General features: G+C 30.3%; 3 protein-coding genes across 4 annotated transcripts; 2 read left to right on the top strand and 1 right to left on the bottom strand.

Annotated features, from left to right (window-relative positions):
- Positions 1 to 319: 319 nt before the first annotated feature.
- On the bottom strand, positions 320 to 2062 carry LOC107070510 (uncharacterized). Of its 2 annotated transcripts, none has more exons than XM_089178522.1 (5): positions 1933 to 2062; positions 1256 to 1437; positions 972 to 1165; positions 649 to 901; positions 320 to 580 (listed from the first exon to the last, which is right to left on the bottom strand). In XM_089178522.1, the coding sequence occupies exons 2-5, from the start codon at positions 1367 to 1369 to the stop codon at positions 452 to 454; spliced, it is 690 nt and encodes a 229-aa protein (XP_089034648.1). In that variant the 5' UTR covers positions 1370 to 1437; positions 1933 to 2062; the 3' UTR covers positions 320 to 451. The 2 variants fall into 2 exon arrangements, with proteins under 2 accessions (XP_089034648.1, XP_015184264.1); XM_015328778.2 differs by lacking the exon at positions 1933 to 2062 and adding an exon at positions 1526 to 1652.
- On the top strand, positions 1915 to 6056 carry Tfb1 (transcription factor B1). The gene is made up of 8 exons (XM_015328810.2): positions 1915 to 2053; positions 2763 to 2965; positions 3241 to 3442; positions 3521 to 3677; positions 3812 to 4354; positions 4459 to 4786; positions 4869 to 5044; positions 5134 to 6056. The coding sequence occupies exons 2-8, from the start codon at positions 2812 to 2814 to the stop codon at positions 5254 to 5256; spliced, it is 1683 nt and encodes a 560-aa protein (XP_015184296.1). The 5' UTR covers positions 1915 to 2053; positions 2763 to 2811; the 3' UTR covers positions 5257 to 6056.
- A 634-nt stretch (positions 6057 to 6690) lies between these two features.
- LOC107070526 (uncharacterized) lies at positions 6691 to 16971 on the top strand. The gene is given in 11 exon segments (XM_015328808.2): positions 6691 to 7455; positions 7786 to 11478; positions 11556 to 11828; positions 11831 to 11967; positions 12069 to 12095; positions 12248 to 12385; positions 12475 to 12596; positions 12677 to 12801; positions 12885 to 13168; positions 13273 to 13455; positions 13544 to 16971. Coding segments are annotated over 10 exon segments (5073 nt in total). The 5' UTR covers positions 6691 to 7455; positions 7786 to 8039; the 3' UTR covers positions 13889 to 16971.
- Positions 16972 to 17245: the final 274 nt, after the last annotated feature.

Raw genomic sequence — 17245 nt, 5'->3', positions numbered from 1 at the left:
AAGAGTGTAGGTATAAGAGATGACATTTAAAAAGAAATTGTCAAAAACGTCCTTTCTCTATCGACTGATTACCTTGTATACGTAAATACGTAAATAATCATCAAAAAAAAAAAAATGTTAAATACTATCCACATTCTATCATTAGAAATACGTCTATTATATTATTTGAAGTATTTATTATAAGTATTATAATTATATATCAATATTTTTATATCATCTTTGTGTAAATAAGATCACATAATGTATTATAAATCGACGATTATATTATATGAAGTTGATTATACATTATAAGCTAGAAATTAGATAAAAGATCATCAAATTATAGATCGCATTATATATAAAGTTTATTTAAAAGTTAAATAAAATAAGTCTACTTATAATGCCTTGCTGCTTGTATCGATTGATAAATACGTCAGAGTACAAAGATGCAAAATTTGACGAAGCATTGAATTTAATTTTTTAAATAAGAAGAAAGATATGTTTCCTTGACAAGCCTTTCTCTTAGAAGTTTGGGATGCATTAACCAAATATTAGCATCAGTACCATCATGCCGATGAATGTCCGAACAATCGCGTACTCTCTAAAATAAAGATACTTATGATATGAAATAGTGGTCACTGTAATATTGAGATAGGTAAAAATACTTACAGAAAAATGATTTAGTTCTTCTCTCTTATACTTTGATTGTTTTTCGAGAGAATTAATCATGCACAATCTACAAAGAAAAATTTTATCCTTCCAATGCCAATAATCTCCTTTGGGTTTTTGTCCACAGTTTTTACACACATCTGTATTATTACTACAACATTTCAATTGAACTCCCAGTTTCATCTTAACTCTACCACCAAAACTATGCTCAAATGCAATTTCTTTCTTCCTTACCGGTGTATATGTTCCAGGTCTACGATAATTTAAAATCTAACATAAATAGATGGTACCACTTATTCGCTTTTTCTAATTAAATAGATTACCCTGGATTTATGTTAGTAGAAAAAGTAGATGTTTTGGTAAAAGATGAAAAGGGAGCTTTTGATTCTTTGACAGGCTTGAAACTATCAATAAGATTATAATCTGCTGGAGATGGAAAATCATTCTTATGTTCAATTGCGCCTACAGCTCTAATAATACCGCCATATCCTTTATTACTAATACTATGTGAACAGGGCTATTAAAATTCAAGAACAAAATAAGAAAGATAATAATGTAACGTAACTAAACTGTGGTAACATACACACACACACAATCATAAACATACTTTATTTTTAATAGCCAAAAATGAATTCATAACGTTGTATGTACCAGGAGCAATGTTTTCATAATTATCTTTCGTATAATATCTCATAAAAGAAGTCATGCCTTTTTTAGACATATCGCGTGGACATCCAGAACCAAAACAGATTTTTGTTCGTTCTTGTTTTTTAACTACATACTGAAAATCTTTGTAGAAGGACACAAATAACCATTAATTTCAATATTAATAATAATATATACTTAATAAAATAAATAAAATCATAATTCATCATACCTTCCATTGTTTTAAATTAAAAATTCGTATGTATGTACGTTGTAATACAAAGAACACAAATAGGTTATAAATTAAAATTATCAGAATATTTCGATGTTTTAAATTTGGCGCGCTCAAAGTGTAAGGCTTATAAACGCATGCGCAAAAGTGATTACATACGTGAATTAACGCTATTTTAGTCAAGTAAACAATTATAAGTGTAAAAATTGATATCGTTAAAAAGAATTAAATAAATATTAAACATGAAGTATGATCGTTTAAAAATATAAAATATTATTGATAAGAAATAATCGGGTAAGAGAGTAAAAGGGAAGAAAATAAAAGTATGCAAATGAAAATAATGTCTTGGTATGAGTTTCGATTAACGTAGTATACCGGCTTCAGCTGGTCGATGGTGTTATTCATACCTACGGTCCGTCCGTAGCCGTCTTCGCTTCGCGATGCGTCCACCGATGTGTGTTTCTGCACATGGCCGTGCCGCCCGTAAGGACCGTATATCGTTCTACGCTTTTTCACACTTTACTACCGGTAATTTCCCCTATTATCATTGTATTTTTCCTTCAGGTGAATGAGAAAAGTTTATTTAATCATTAGGATCGTGTAAAATAGAAATTTTCCATCGGCAAATGTTAATTACAAGTTATAAGTGCGTACTACTGCCGCATCCTTTTAGTATTACCACAGTGAGATAGAGAGAAGGGGGTGGGGAGAGAAAGAAAGAAAGAAAGAAAGAGACACACCGTTACAGCATTTTCTCACACATGTTTATTCCTATCGAAGATTTTAATTATGTACATGTTCGGCCAATTTTTTTGATCACTTTACTGAAATGATATTTTTCCTTTCTAGTTTTTTCTCTTTCCAATGTCGTTCTCAAGGACATGATGACAAACAAATCGGTGTCATTATATAGAACTACGTGTTCTCTACTAACGCGCGCATGTACAAACATACACGCACACACATACACATAACTTATTTCCTTTGTTGTGTGTATAGACGAGAAATTATTAGATTTTATTTTTATCATTATTTGTTTGACGTTATTTATGAATATTTTATTTTTACTGTTTTTTTTTTTTTTTTTTTTTTTTTAATCCAAATAAACCATAATGTTACCTAAAAGTAACATTATGTATATAATTAGATATTTTTTCATTGCTAATTTTAAACTCAAATATTTTCTTGATATATAGTAATAGATAATTGTTACAATATTATGATTTATCTTTTACAGAATATTATCTATTGATCTTAGAAGAATTATACAATAAATTACATCCACCATGACTACATCGTCGGAAGATGTTTTAATGCAAGTGGGACAAGTACGTTACAAGAAGGGAGATGGTACTTTATATGTTATGAATGAACGAATAGCTTGGATGCTCGATAATAGAGATACTGTATCTGTCAGTCACAAATACGCTGATATTAAATGTAAGAACTTAATGAGTTTTTGTAATTAATAAATTAATGTTTAATAAAAAAAATAGTAAAAATCAAGGCGCTTTTTATCTCTGATGAATTTATCATTGTGAAATATTTGAAAAATGTATTAAACAATTATGCATATCTTTTCAAATTTTATTATTATGTTTCATACAACATAATATATGTAAGTTATTTACATATAATTAATATAGTCAATGGTGTTTGTTTAAAAGATAAATATGAAATATCATTTGTTAACTATTTCTATCGTTTGTTTTTAGTACAAAAGATATCGCCTGAAGGAAAATCAAAGATACAGCTACAAGTGGTTCTGCACGATGGATCTTCGTCTACGTTTCATTTTGTCAATCGTAATGGACAGGAAGCACAAATTAAGGATCGTGACGATGTTAAGGAATTATTACAGCAACTGTTACCAAAATTTAAAAGGAAAGTTAATAAAGAATTGGAAGAAAAAAATAAGTAAGTATTTATATTTGTATTTGTATTTGTATTTTTTTCTTTTAATTACCATTCGATATTAATATTGTTCTTTTATAGAATGTTACAAGAAAATCCTGTATTGTTACAATTATATCGCGATCTTGTAATACCGCAAGTGATTACCTCTGAAGAATTTTGGACGCAACATGCTGCAGAATACACACGTGCTAAGAAAGTCCAACGTCAAGAGATAGGTGTCAATGGTGCTTTTCTAGTAAGACAAATGATTCAACTTATTTAAGTTTGTAGTTATTTTTTTTTTTTTTTTTACGTTACAAGTATGAACTGGGAACTTTATTTTGCAATTACTAACTAATTAACTAACTAAACATTTGTTCGACGTTTTAGGCTGATATTAAACCACAGACTGATGGTTGCAATGGGCTGAAATATAATTTAACTATAGATGTTATAGAATGTATATTTAAAACTTATCCAGCAGTCAAAAGAAAACATCAAGAAAATGTGCCTCACAAAATGACAGAAGCAGATTTCTGGACTAAATTTTTTCAATCACATTATTTTCATCGTGATCGTATCAATGCAGGGACCAAGGATCTATTTACCGAATGTGCCAAAATAGATGATCAAGAACTTAAGAAAGATATTCAATCTGGAATAAATGATCCTTTGATTGATATTACTTCCTTCGAGGATCAAACGTTAGATGAAAATTATGGAAGCGGTTTAAGTAAATCTGACAAAACTTCTGGGAATATCGTTCATCAGAGTATGATTAAAAGATTTAATCAGCATAGTATCATGGTTTTGAAAGCCAGTACTGCTAAACAATCTACACAAAATTATCAACCGCAGTTAAATGGTTCAACGCCATCAGCAAGTAAAACTTCTGCCAATGATGAATCAGATGTCCAACCAAAGAATAAAAAGGTAAGAAAGTTCTTTTTTTCTTTTTCTTTCTTTTTTCTTCCTATATATTTAATAATATTCATGACATGAAAGATTTTACATTTACATATCTTATCTTTTCACAGCTTAGGATACAAGAAAAATTAATTTATGATGACCTCGATGCTACTTGCGATTCAAATGTAGATAATGGTGCACCATTATCTTTAGCACACGTAGACAGATATTTACATGGTCCTGTACAAGGGATTGGAGTAACACAAGCACCCTCGGATGTACTTTTAATGGCAGTAAATCAATTACAAAAAGAAGCAGCCTCTTGGATTTCAGGAAACGGTCTACCTAGACAAGTTCCTACATCATTAGTTACTCCAGCTGCTGCTGTATCAGCCTTAGGAGAATTGACACCCGGAGGATCTCTTATGAAGAGCTTTAGAGAAGAAAGTCTTGGGCGTAAATATATATATATATATATAAATCTGTGAAATAAATGCGTATATAAATGGAGTTTAACTGTTCGAGCTATCTATTACAGAATTAATACCAAAGGATTTGGAGACAGAACTACGTAATGTATATGTCTGCATATGTCAACTGTTAAGGCATTTTTGGAGGAGTTTCCCACCAACGACACCACAACTCGAGGAGAAAGCAATCAGGATGCACGAAGCCTTACATAGATTTCATTCGGTTAAACTTAAGCCATTTGAAGTATGTATCATATATTATTTTGATATTTTTCATATCAATATTTTGACTTAGATTTTGTTCTCATAAATTAATATAATGTTATTTTTTAGGATCGCGTTCAAAGAGAATTTTCTGCTGTTAGTCAACATCTAACCAGTCATTTAAATCAATTATTAAATACAGCATATAGAAAATTCGCCTTATGGCAACAACGTAAAATGCACATGAGATAGCTACTTATTAATATGTTTTAAAGGAAAATAAAAACAACACGTACACACACATACATACAAATAAAACAAAGCAATACCAATTATCCTACATATATTGCATTTTATAACGTTACCGTAATTAGGTATTGATATGGATGTATTTCACAAAAACCAAAGCCGACTTGAGTTACACATCCTATGCTGTCCCGAAGCATTGTTTATTCTTATTTATTAATACTTAAAATATGTTTTATATCATAAAAAAAAACTGTTTTTACAAATTTTTCATTGAAAATGAAGTCAGATCATAATAATTATACCGTCAGTACATGTTTATTTTCATAATATGTAATTTATAGATTATTTATTTAATTTCTATAGATTGTTAAGATAATGTTCGTGTATTGCATTCTCAATTAAAAGAATATTGGTATTTTGTAAAAGTTATTAGAGAACGAGCATCAATGTCGTTGTCGATTAAACAAAAATGATTATTTGTTATATTCTTTATATTTCTAAATATTTCATTGAAATTTATGTTTATTTCGAATAAGAAATTTATTGATGTTCCAACTTGCAAAAATATATAATAAGGAGAAGTTATAAATGGAGGTTTAAAAAAGAAAAATGTAAAATACAAACGTTTTGCCAAGTACGAGTAATAAAAAGTAACGAAATGTCTGAATATTGCCAGATATCAAAATAGGGATGTAACTGCCACTGCACAATGAAGAATAAAATATTTCTATTTTATCACTACTATTAGCTTTAAAAGAATATTTTTAATTTGTTATAATAATAAAATTATATCATGATACACATATTGTTGATTGTCTCTTTAAATATAAAAAAAATTAAGATATATATAGATATGATAGGTAGTAATTCGTATGAACATTTATTAAGTACTAACAAAAAATATATTACGACTATTATTAATAAATTCTATAATTAGCATATCGATTTGTTTTTTCTATTTCATTGCAGTGGCTACGTATTATCTGATATCTGCAATATAATCAACTAAGTGTCTTATTGTTGAATCCTATTTTTTCTTTGTACTATTAGATAAGGTTTTCTTTTTATATATAAAAAATTTAAATTTAACAATTTTATTAAGCATAATTGTTTTCTTTCTCCATTGTATATAGCAATAATTTGGCATGACTTGTGCAGAAAATAATCACTATTACAATTGATACGAAATTAATCTAAATTGCAAACTAGTTTACTATTATTATAATAATTATTAATATTATTATCATAACAATTACAGATATATTCTTACATTATCATTCTAATAAATGTTATTATTGTGAATGATTGGTCTATGAATAATTGTGTGGAAAACCTGTCTTTATATATATGTATAAAGATATATAAAAAAAAAGAAAGAGAAAGAAACGAGACACATTTTCTCGATTGAATGTATTACTTATTGTTAACATTAACTATTAACACATAATTTTAAAATAGAGTAGACGATATTATAAAAATTTAGAAGTTTTCAAAAAATCGCGCCATTAATAGCCTCCTATTAGTCGACCAATCAAAATCGATCCTTTCCCGCTGGTCATACAGATCAAATCGATAGATGGCGCAGTTTATTGTTGACTTGGATTAAAATGGCGAGGTATAATGAGCGTACGGGGGCAATACCGTTAAATTCCCCGCGATAAATGAGCCTGTGCGAGTTCATATCAGCTTGGTGTATATGCAGAAGCGCCGGGTGTCTCGAGGTATACCCGGCATGTTCAGATATTTGCGTATGCTCGAATCATGTGAGCGGAACAACGGTGCCACCCGATCGTGTGTCGTGCGTTGGCCAAGAAGTTTCTGTGGCCATATTTACTGTGTTATTCTTAAAGAAAGACATTATATATCATCGTATCATACCGGCGAACATAAGCGAGATTTTAACATCTCCAAGCAAGGTTTTACGACATCGAAGAAGGAAATAATATTTGTTACATATAAGAATAAGTTTATAAGATACGGAAAGAACTAGACGACGATCCGTCGTTCTTTGATCATTAGTACCGAACATTAGAAGTGAACTGTTAGTACACCGTATTGTTTGGATAGGACCAAAAGGAAAAGACGTTTAATTCGAAGGATGCTCGTCGACTCCAAGGAGAGCGCGCGTGCTTGTTTTTGTTTGCCAGACAAATACAGAGTTTTTAGCAATCAACGATCGTAAGACAATAGGAACCGTTGTAGGTACTGTGCTCGTTACAATATCTCTCTCTCTTCTTATATATATATTACCCGATTGATTCCACGATCTACGCTTCTTCGCGATTACAAACAAGTGCTTGTGTGATTTTCTTTATTCAGTTGTTTTTTATTCCTTTTCATTCTTTTTTTTCTCTATATTATTATATATATATATATATATATATATATTTATCGAATGTTTAATGTAAATAGTTTAATGTAAATGTTTTTGTTTTTTCCTTATTTTTCTATTTTTATATGTGTATTATTGCATTTGTTCTCGTGTTAATGTGGCTTATACGAATAAAGAAATGTGTTTTTTTCGTAGGATAGAGTGGAGAATTCTTAACATTGGGACGAAGCTTTTATGATCAGTTCATATATATATATCATATATGTATATATATGAAGAGGTATATAGAATGGTTTTTTCTTATGTGCAATTACAAAGAAGAATGTATAAAAGTTTTCATTGAAAGTTATGTTATGATTGATTTAAAATTTATCACCAACGTTTCTAAACGCAAAAAAGCCTGCCGTAAGTGGACTAGGCGGCAGACTAGGCACCCTTGTGCCAAACTTGGGTAATGGATCCTGTTGGTCCATGGTATGCATCATATAATCGCCTTGCATCAACAGCAACTACAGCTAATACATTTCAAGGTATAAATTCAAGCGCCAACAGTGATTTTGTATCACATCATTTAACAACTGCTACCAATCAAGCAGTGCCATCAACAACATCGCAATTACTATTACAATCCGCACATACAACAGCAACTCTGGCGGGACAACCATCTCCCTTCAACCCAGGGGGGTTTATGACTCCACCCCCTGTGGGCTACGACGTTTTTTCTCCCTTGTTTCATCATCCCAATTCTAAACAATCGCCTTATGTTTCACAACATCGACAAGTTCTTAGTCAAGTGCAAGCTGTGACCAAACAAAATACTACTACGGAATCAGAAATATCTCCATTGAGAGAAAGCTACAATTCGACTCATCAAACTTTTTTTGAACATCAAAACTCATCTTCTTCGCCCACTGCGTCATCTCTCGCTTGGACCCAACAAAATAATTCGCAACTTCCTCCGAGTCCTTTTGGTATATTACCACATGAAAGTGTTGTTGCATCTTCCCCTGGACCACCTTCTGCAAAATCCAACAGCACTGCCTACGAAAATACATTTAATGCTCATTTTACTGGGACGTCAGCAATAAACAACATCAATTCTCAACTATCTACTCCTGTTTCAACAGCAGACTTTAAATCTTCAACTTATCCAGATGCAAAAAAGAGTGTAAATATTAGACCTCAATCTCCAAATGTTAACATAAAGTTGGTAGTCTCGACTACTCAAGGAGATAACATTTCAAGTCAAACATTTTTCCAACAAGTTCCAACTACGTTTAATTCAGAAACATTGACAAATAATTACACAACTGGTAATGGGACTCAAAGTGCAAATGGTAAGGTACAAGGATCTCTTCAACATCAACAATCATGCATTGTCTCCACGCCGAGTAATACTCCTAGCAAGGAATATAGAATTCCTCAAGCAGCATCTGTTGGATCGGCAAGATCTGTTGGATCGGCAGCAGTTTTTTTAAATACACCTGTTAGATCTGTGTCGTCGCAAGCTCAAGATAAGCAACCTTTACAAAATAGTAGTTTTCCTTCTCCACCTAACAAAACTACGTCAACATCTCAGCAAAGTATACAGACGAAAGCACAAACAAAAATATATCCCGAATTAAGCAATCATGGCGAACATAGAAGGAATGAACAAGCAGGACATGATAGTAATCAATCATCGCCTATCAGTTTTTCTATCATGGATACGCATAGCATGAATTATGGAACTAATAATACTACAAATTGTAATAATAATAGTGGTAAACTTGCAAGTAACCAAAGGACACCACCAAATAATAATTTACAGTCACATCCACAACAGCAACAACAGTTTCATGTTTTAAGTCAACAGCAGCAATCAGCAACATCTTATAGACACTATGTAACCAATTCAGCAAACGATACTGAATATCACCATTCTAATAGATCCAAATCAACAGCATCTACTGATTCTGCTTATTCTTCTAACAATTCAACTCAAAATGGTCCAGACTGCAGTGTTGTTGTACCACGAAGACCAAGTCCCTTGCAAGCACATTCGCAAGCTAGTCCGCTAGGACATGTACCGAGTCCTGCATATCCAATGTATAATAGCCCAATGGCAACAATATCTTCTCCTTCACCATTGCAACAACATACTGAAAATAATGGAAATCAATGTTCTAGCGGACAACAGTACAAAGCAACAGTTCAACAACAAGTTACACCACCTTCGCCACTTGATGTTACCATTCCTCGGCCTGCATCACAGGGTCAAGTTGCATATTCTTCGGTGATAACTAGGGCATTAGGTACTACAGAAAATAATAAACCAACTTATAATACGGAAGCTAAAAGTTATGACAAACAGCAACAACAACAGGACTTCTCTCAAACCCAAAAGCAACAAATATGCTGGGAAAATGATAATAATAGGCATACAAACGCAAACAGAAAATTTTCTGTGGCAGTGTATGCAACTGGTAACACAGAAATAAATGCTCAAACGTTACCTATTCAACAGCAGGTGCAAAGAGTATTAAATGTTTCTGAGAGACAGCAACCCTATTTCGATTCCAATCAAGTTACTTTGCAAGATTTAAGTAGCTGCAGAGGAGATCCGATGAGTATCGTTAAAAATTTACAAACGTTACAACAAAGTTCCTGTCAAGTACAACAGCAGCATACAACATCTACCGCTCTGAGTGATCAACAAAAACAAGTAGAAGAAAGACGCAAAGTAGATTCTGCTAACAAAAAGAAGAAAAGTTCCGAAAAGGGAGTAGTTCACGGATCGACGCTAAATGAACTTTCAGGAGCAACTATGGCAGAATATTTAAGTAGAATACCACCTCCTGCGCATCACAATACAAATCAACAACAACAAAATGGTTACTATGACTTAGAAAGGTGGAATTTACCTCCACCTCCGTCTAAAATTTTTACAGGTGCACCTGCTGCATTTAGTTCTCAATCAACGTTACATCATTCGAATAATTTTGTTGGAAATCCAGCACATCAACATCAGTCAATAATGGTACCGCATCATCATGCACCTCCTCCTATTCCTTATTTTCCACCTTTCCATATACCCCCAGGACATCATCCTCATCATACCCATGAATTTCAATCTTCTGTTGATATAACGCCAATTAGTTTTGGGGAAAATGCAGTCAATCAAAATTCTAATTATAATCAAGAAATACGAGACGATCAACCAAAAGTTATCGTTCCTAATATAGAAGAGGAATTAGGTTTTCTTCAACAAAATCAACAACCATTGCAAACTATTAATCAAATGAACAAAAATCTGAAACAACCTGGAAAAGATCCTAATAATTCAGGATTCATGACAAGTTATTTGAAATTTTTACAAGGTGAAAGAGATCCTTCGCCTCCACCTGCAATACGAGGTGGTAGAAAGGCAACATGGAGTAGGTCGAAACCATATATTCCTATGGAGCCTAGCAAACCTTCGGAAACTTCTACAAATGGAGAAACAGTTAAAATCCTAACTGAAAAATCAAATCCTCCAAAGGAAATGCCAACAATTGATTATGCTAATGATCCTAGATATTTTCCATTGCCTAAAGAAAGAAAAAAGCCGAACTTTGACTCGAGCGATGATGGATTTACCAGTGATGATGATTTTCTATTTCCGCCTAAAAAAACAGAAAAGAAAACAACTACTAATGCAACCACTAATGCAGCAGATATTACTATCACAAAACCGGAAGGTAAATCTAAAAAAGGAAGACCAATTAAGCCTGGAGGACCAACGGATAGAAAACGAAAAGCTGCTGCTGCTGCTGCTGCCGCTGCTGCTGCTGCTGCCGCCGCCGGTGCTAATGCAGTCACGGAAACACCTATTCATGCATCTAGTGGAAAAGCATCAAAGAAGTTCGAAGAAGGTATAGTTAGAATACGTTTTTATGTATAAATTGTAATCTCTTGATGATTTTCTTTTTCTTTTTCTTTTTCTTTTTAGTGGATCCTCTGCTTTTACCTCCAAGACGAGAAACATCCAAGAGAAAAGCTAAGGAAAAAACGTCAGTAAAACAATTTTTAGATAAACAACAGGGTATAGATTATTTTGATAATGATGAAGAACAAGGTGATTCTGATTCTGATCCTGCATGGACTCCGGCAGTCAAATTAGTTGGAGATGAAGAAGACAAAAGAAAGAAACGTGGACGACCTCTTATTACGAAAAAAAATAAAAGGTCTTTAGAGGAAGATGGTTATTCGTCCGGCGAAATTATTGTTCCGAAAAATCTGGCAGAAAAAGACATGATGTATATTCGAAAAATTGTAGCAATTCTGCTAAGATATCGACTAAAATAGATGAGAAATTGGTTACATCAGCCAGCGACGATGACATCGATATTTCTCCATTTCAGGTAATTTCTTTATATTTTCATTATATTTTGTATATTTGTTAATACCATTGAGGAAGGTTCGCCAATACAAATTAAATCATAAATATTATTATTGCATGCAGCATTCCATCAACAATTTTGAAGATGTGGTAATTTCTATTCTTTTTGTTTGTTTTTTTTATTTTTACATAGATCATTTGCAAACAAATATATATTTGTTAAGAACCTCAATGATTTACATGTTGTATATCAAATATTCTTTTCGTAGAATAATAAAATAACCATAGATTTATATTTTTAGTCAGGTGAATTTGTTGTAATCAAAACAGATTTAGATGAAAAATACCCGGCTCTATGGAGAATAGACGGTAAAACGTTGTTGCAAAAATATGAGCCATTTAAATCCAATGGCAAGACATTATATAGAAACATATCTACGGTAATGAAATAATATAATAACAAAAATTAATAATAATAAAGGATATTAATATTAATATAATTAATATAATAAATATAATTTTTTTTCAGTATTCTGGTTGGACTCCACAAAATCGCCATATGTATCAACAAGTGCCAGTTAAATTTTGGCAACAATCCAAATTAGAAACTATTGTAGAATTTTTAAGAGACGAAATGACCATTGATGACAGGTGAACATTTTATAATATTTTGTTAAACTTTAAAGAAAAGGATGTAAAAATCTCATTTAATTTGTTCTTTGCACTTTCAGTGAATGCATAAATAAGTTAATGAAGGACACTGAAAAATATCAAGATAATTTTGAAGTGTACATACAAACATTAATCTCACAAGCTTTGGATTCTAATTTCTTAACTGAGATATTCCAAGAGAAAGGTTAAAACAATATTCAATAATTTTAGCTCATTAATAATTACATTGTTTTTATAATTATTCTTCTTCCTTTTGTTTTATTTCAGATGATTATTTCTTATCCAATGTAAAGACAGTTGATGAAGTAACAGATGAAAGAAAACAACGTCTACTTTCTACCACAAAGTGGCGATCTGAGTTTATAACTGCAATTTCAACGTGGCCGTGCATTAACGTAATAAAAGATTTGCCACCATCTGAATATAAGAACAAACCATGCGCTGGTTGTCAACAAATTAAAATTTATGCTAGAGTTTTACTTTACGGTCAGCCATATAATAGTACTACATTGGAAGGCTCGCCTCCTGATCCAAAAGTACCATTAGAAAAGGTTCAGTATAATACACATGCACATAAACGTCTATTAATGAAACATGAAATATCTTTTAACTCTAATTGTTCTTATTTTATATCTGACATGAGATAAATTTACAGGATTTTTTGCTATGTCGAGTTTGTCAAAATAAGGTAGCTTTATATAATAAAGTAGCTCATCAAAAGTATCTCATGTTTTTGGAATGTGCAAGAAGAGTGACGGATAAAAGATCAGCCAATCCTCATAAGGATACAACGATAATATTAAATGAGCTATTAGCGGATGAAGCTTGGTTGAATCAAGTAATTAATTAATTTATTTTTTTCATTACTTTTTTCTTTACTAATGATTTATTCAAATACATTTTCCGTCTTTTTTTTCCCCCTCCAGTTATTCAAAGAAGTAAGAAGGATTTGGGCAAATATTGATAGTATGGAACAACAATTAAAAGTAAAGTCAAATCAAGCGGAAACTTTGTCGTCGTCATCTTCATTGTCGTCGTCGTCGTCATCGTCGTCATCGTCGTCGTCGTCGACATCATCTTCGTCCTCAACTTCGTCTTCGTCGTCATCTATTTCAGTAAATCATGCAGAAGAAATGAAAATTCATAATTCATCTGTGCGTGCAACTGAAGGATCGACTAATACTTCAGATTCACAGGTGCCTATACAGAACACTGATAACAGTTTGCTAACGGTGTCTTGTAATACGCAAATCAACAGTGTATCATCTTAGTGGTGCTATACAATATGGTTTTGTTTGTTATTTAAACGTCATAATATATGTGCGAGTATAGTGGTATACATAATTGTTGAACAAATGTGTTTTTCTTTTTCACATTGAAGAATTCTATATTAACATTTGGGAAAAACTAACTCTGTGAATAATAATTTTATTTCGATAAACTCTCTAAAAATTAATTATAATTAAAGTTTAACAAGGGACTGTAATTATAGAAATGATGAAAGAGCTATTGAGAGTAAATCGAGATATAAATGAAAATGAAAACACTTTCAACATGTTGTATTATATATACATTTTTAGTCTAGCAATTAGTCTAAGCCCAAACTTTGCCATTATAGTGATATCAAAATAGTGGAATAGTGGAATTGAATTTGGATAGACACAGGTGTGAATATAATTAAACATACTTATTTGTATCGTGATAATCTCATGTAAAGTGAAGATACAACGTGATAAATCGTAAAAACGTATGAAGATAGAACTTGACGTTAACATGACTAAAACATGACGTTAACAATGTGGACAAAGATTTTCTCTGTAACATATTTGCATACATCACATAAAAGCGATTCCAAGTCCGTGCTTAACAATAAACGGCGAAAGCTGTTCAAATATTTGTTCCTGTACGTATACATTTTTAAACTTAATATGTATTTTCTTTTTTACTTTTGCAAAGTAGTTGCTATTTATACGATTGGCAAGTTAACTAATATTTATGTAATATTTATGTTGTGTACATACGTATATTTACTAAGAACAAATAAGCATATAAACAAGATTTCAGGTGTATCAAATAGGTTCAAAGTATCCTAAAGTGTTTTGAAGAATTACACCTTTAGAGGTATGTTATTAGTACCATGATTTCAAAAACAAAAAGAAATTATGTTTAATCTATATCATTTTTTTCAAGTATTAAATATTTTTTCAATAAATTTATGTTTTTTGCTATACGCATTATATACTTGTGCATTGTATATCTAAGTCTGATTTTCGTTGCAATTATTATTATTAGTAGAATTAGTATTATTTTTATTTTTATTATTATTATTATTATTATTATTATTATTATTATCATTAATATTATTATTATTATTATTATTATTATTATTATTATTATTATTATTATTATTATTATTATTATTATTATTATTATTATTATTTTTTATTTTCAGTGCAACATTTAGATATACAATTCTTCCACATTATATATATATATACATACAAAAGAAAATAATTTATATTTTTTTGGTTCTTCAATTACTTTCAAATATTATTTTGCATACATAATATACTCCTAGAGCTATATGAATATTTACGTATAGTGGTCATAATAATAGCAATATTCAGGTTCCACAGAGGCCTTTTTCTATATTATAACGCATAAATAATAATTATTTGTTTTCATTATATACATAGTTAGTGCTTGTACAGTACTGTTACTAAGTTTTGTCCTCGTAAATATTAAGTGAATTAATTTTCTTTTCTTTTTTCCTTTTTCCTCTACTTAAGACAAATCGTATACAGCATTAGTTTGAACAAAAAAGTTTGTTCATCTTTTGTATTCAGAAATTATATCATTTTAGTATCAGATAAAATGTATCATCTTATAATTGATATCATTTAAAGAACACATAAATGGCCCTAAATCTGATCTGAAATATAGTAACTCTGTATATAAACATATATATGTAAATTTATTTTACTTTACATTATATATATCATATATCATTGTTAAGGACAAAATTTGTAAACAGTAATGTACTGCTAATTCTTCATTTTAAAAGAACTCGTTTCTATATTCTGACAAAATGTAGAGCAATTGCGATAAAATAAAAATGAATAAATTATAATACGTTGCAAGCATATTCTCGAAATGTATAAACAAAATAATAAAAAGTGTGTATTTTAGATTTTCGGCCTCGATGTATAATTATAAAATTTATAAAGTTCCAACTTTTGTAATGCGTTGTAAATATTGAGAATTTTAGAAATAACAAGGAAAGTTCTTTTTGTGTCATTAGAATATTTTTAGATTTATTTTATTTTCATCGGTAAAAATATTAAGTATTTTATAATGTAATTCAATAGAATTTCTTTTTAATTTACAACAATTTATACATATATACATATAAAGATATCTAACATTTTATATGATTAACGTTACAAATACTTTCCAATATTGGATACCTAATGATAGAGGGATATTCAATAATAGTTTACTGTACATTAAATACCATTATTAGATTTAAATTACGTTATTATTATTATTATTATTATTATTATTATTATTATTATTATTATTATTATTACGTTTATAATTATATTATCTTGATCATCGTCATTATCATCATATTCATGAAATAATTAATCTCATTGCAGTCATCGCATCTTTGTTTAAGGCTTGTATCGTTTAAGTTTATGACCTGTTTTTCAGAATTATATTAGAGAGAAAAATGAAAATAAAAAAAGAAAAATATTGTCTAAAAAAAAAAAAAGAAGAAAAAAAGGTGGTAATATTCGTGCGTGGCGCGAATGTATTTTTCGAAAATGTATCAAATATATTTGTAAATTGTAAAAAATAATTTAGTACAGGAGTGTGTTGTAAAGTGGCTATAAGAAGGAAAAAGAAAGAAAAAAGAAACCAAGCAATGTCTAGCAAGCTTTAGGACACATTTCATATATTGTATCAAAACATAATTATTGTATCAGTGATAGAATCATAAAGAGGTACATTTGAGATGTATTATAAATTTATTGGAGGATTTATTATATTGAAAATCTAAGATGCAGGGCATTTGGACCCAAAAACTAACTAACAAATAGAAACAATAAAAAGAACTTGCTACAAGGATACATTCATATAAAGATATCTTTTTTCTGACGAAATGTGCCATGCAATAATTCATATTGCAAAGAAAAAACAACAACAAAATGCAGGTGTTGTATATAAAAATCATCGTACGGGGATGAATAGATTTTTTTTAAATAAACGAATATAAAAATGATAATAGATGTAAAGAAAAATTTCTCGACAAAAATTTAATTAGACGATCTTATTAAATTGTATAAAAATATTCTAATATCGTATATAGTACCTGCCCAATGATCAACATACTTTCATCATTGCATACGATATTAAACTATTCATATTTATATATATATATATATATATATGAGAGACCTTTTTTTAAAGCGATGGTTATGAACTTTGTTTATTATTAAATATTATGTAAAGCTTTCTATATAGGTTTAGTTCATCATACAGTTTGAATTATAAAAAGTTTTTTTCAATACTGCGAAGTCGTGTAGTATTTTCTGTTATCTTGATCGAAGTATAAAAATATATTA

This window comes from Polistes dominula, unplaced genomic scaffold (assembly GCF_049000335.1).
Source record: "Polistes dominula isolate Pdom_NZ unplaced genomic scaffold, Pdom_raw_medaka contig_11, whole genome shotgun sequence".
NCBI classification, from domain to species: Eukaryota; Metazoa; Arthropoda; class Insecta; order Hymenoptera; family Vespidae; genus Polistes; species Polistes dominula.
The sequence above is the reverse complement of the archived record's forward strand: the minus strand, read 5'-3'. Positions and strand labels throughout refer to the sequence as shown.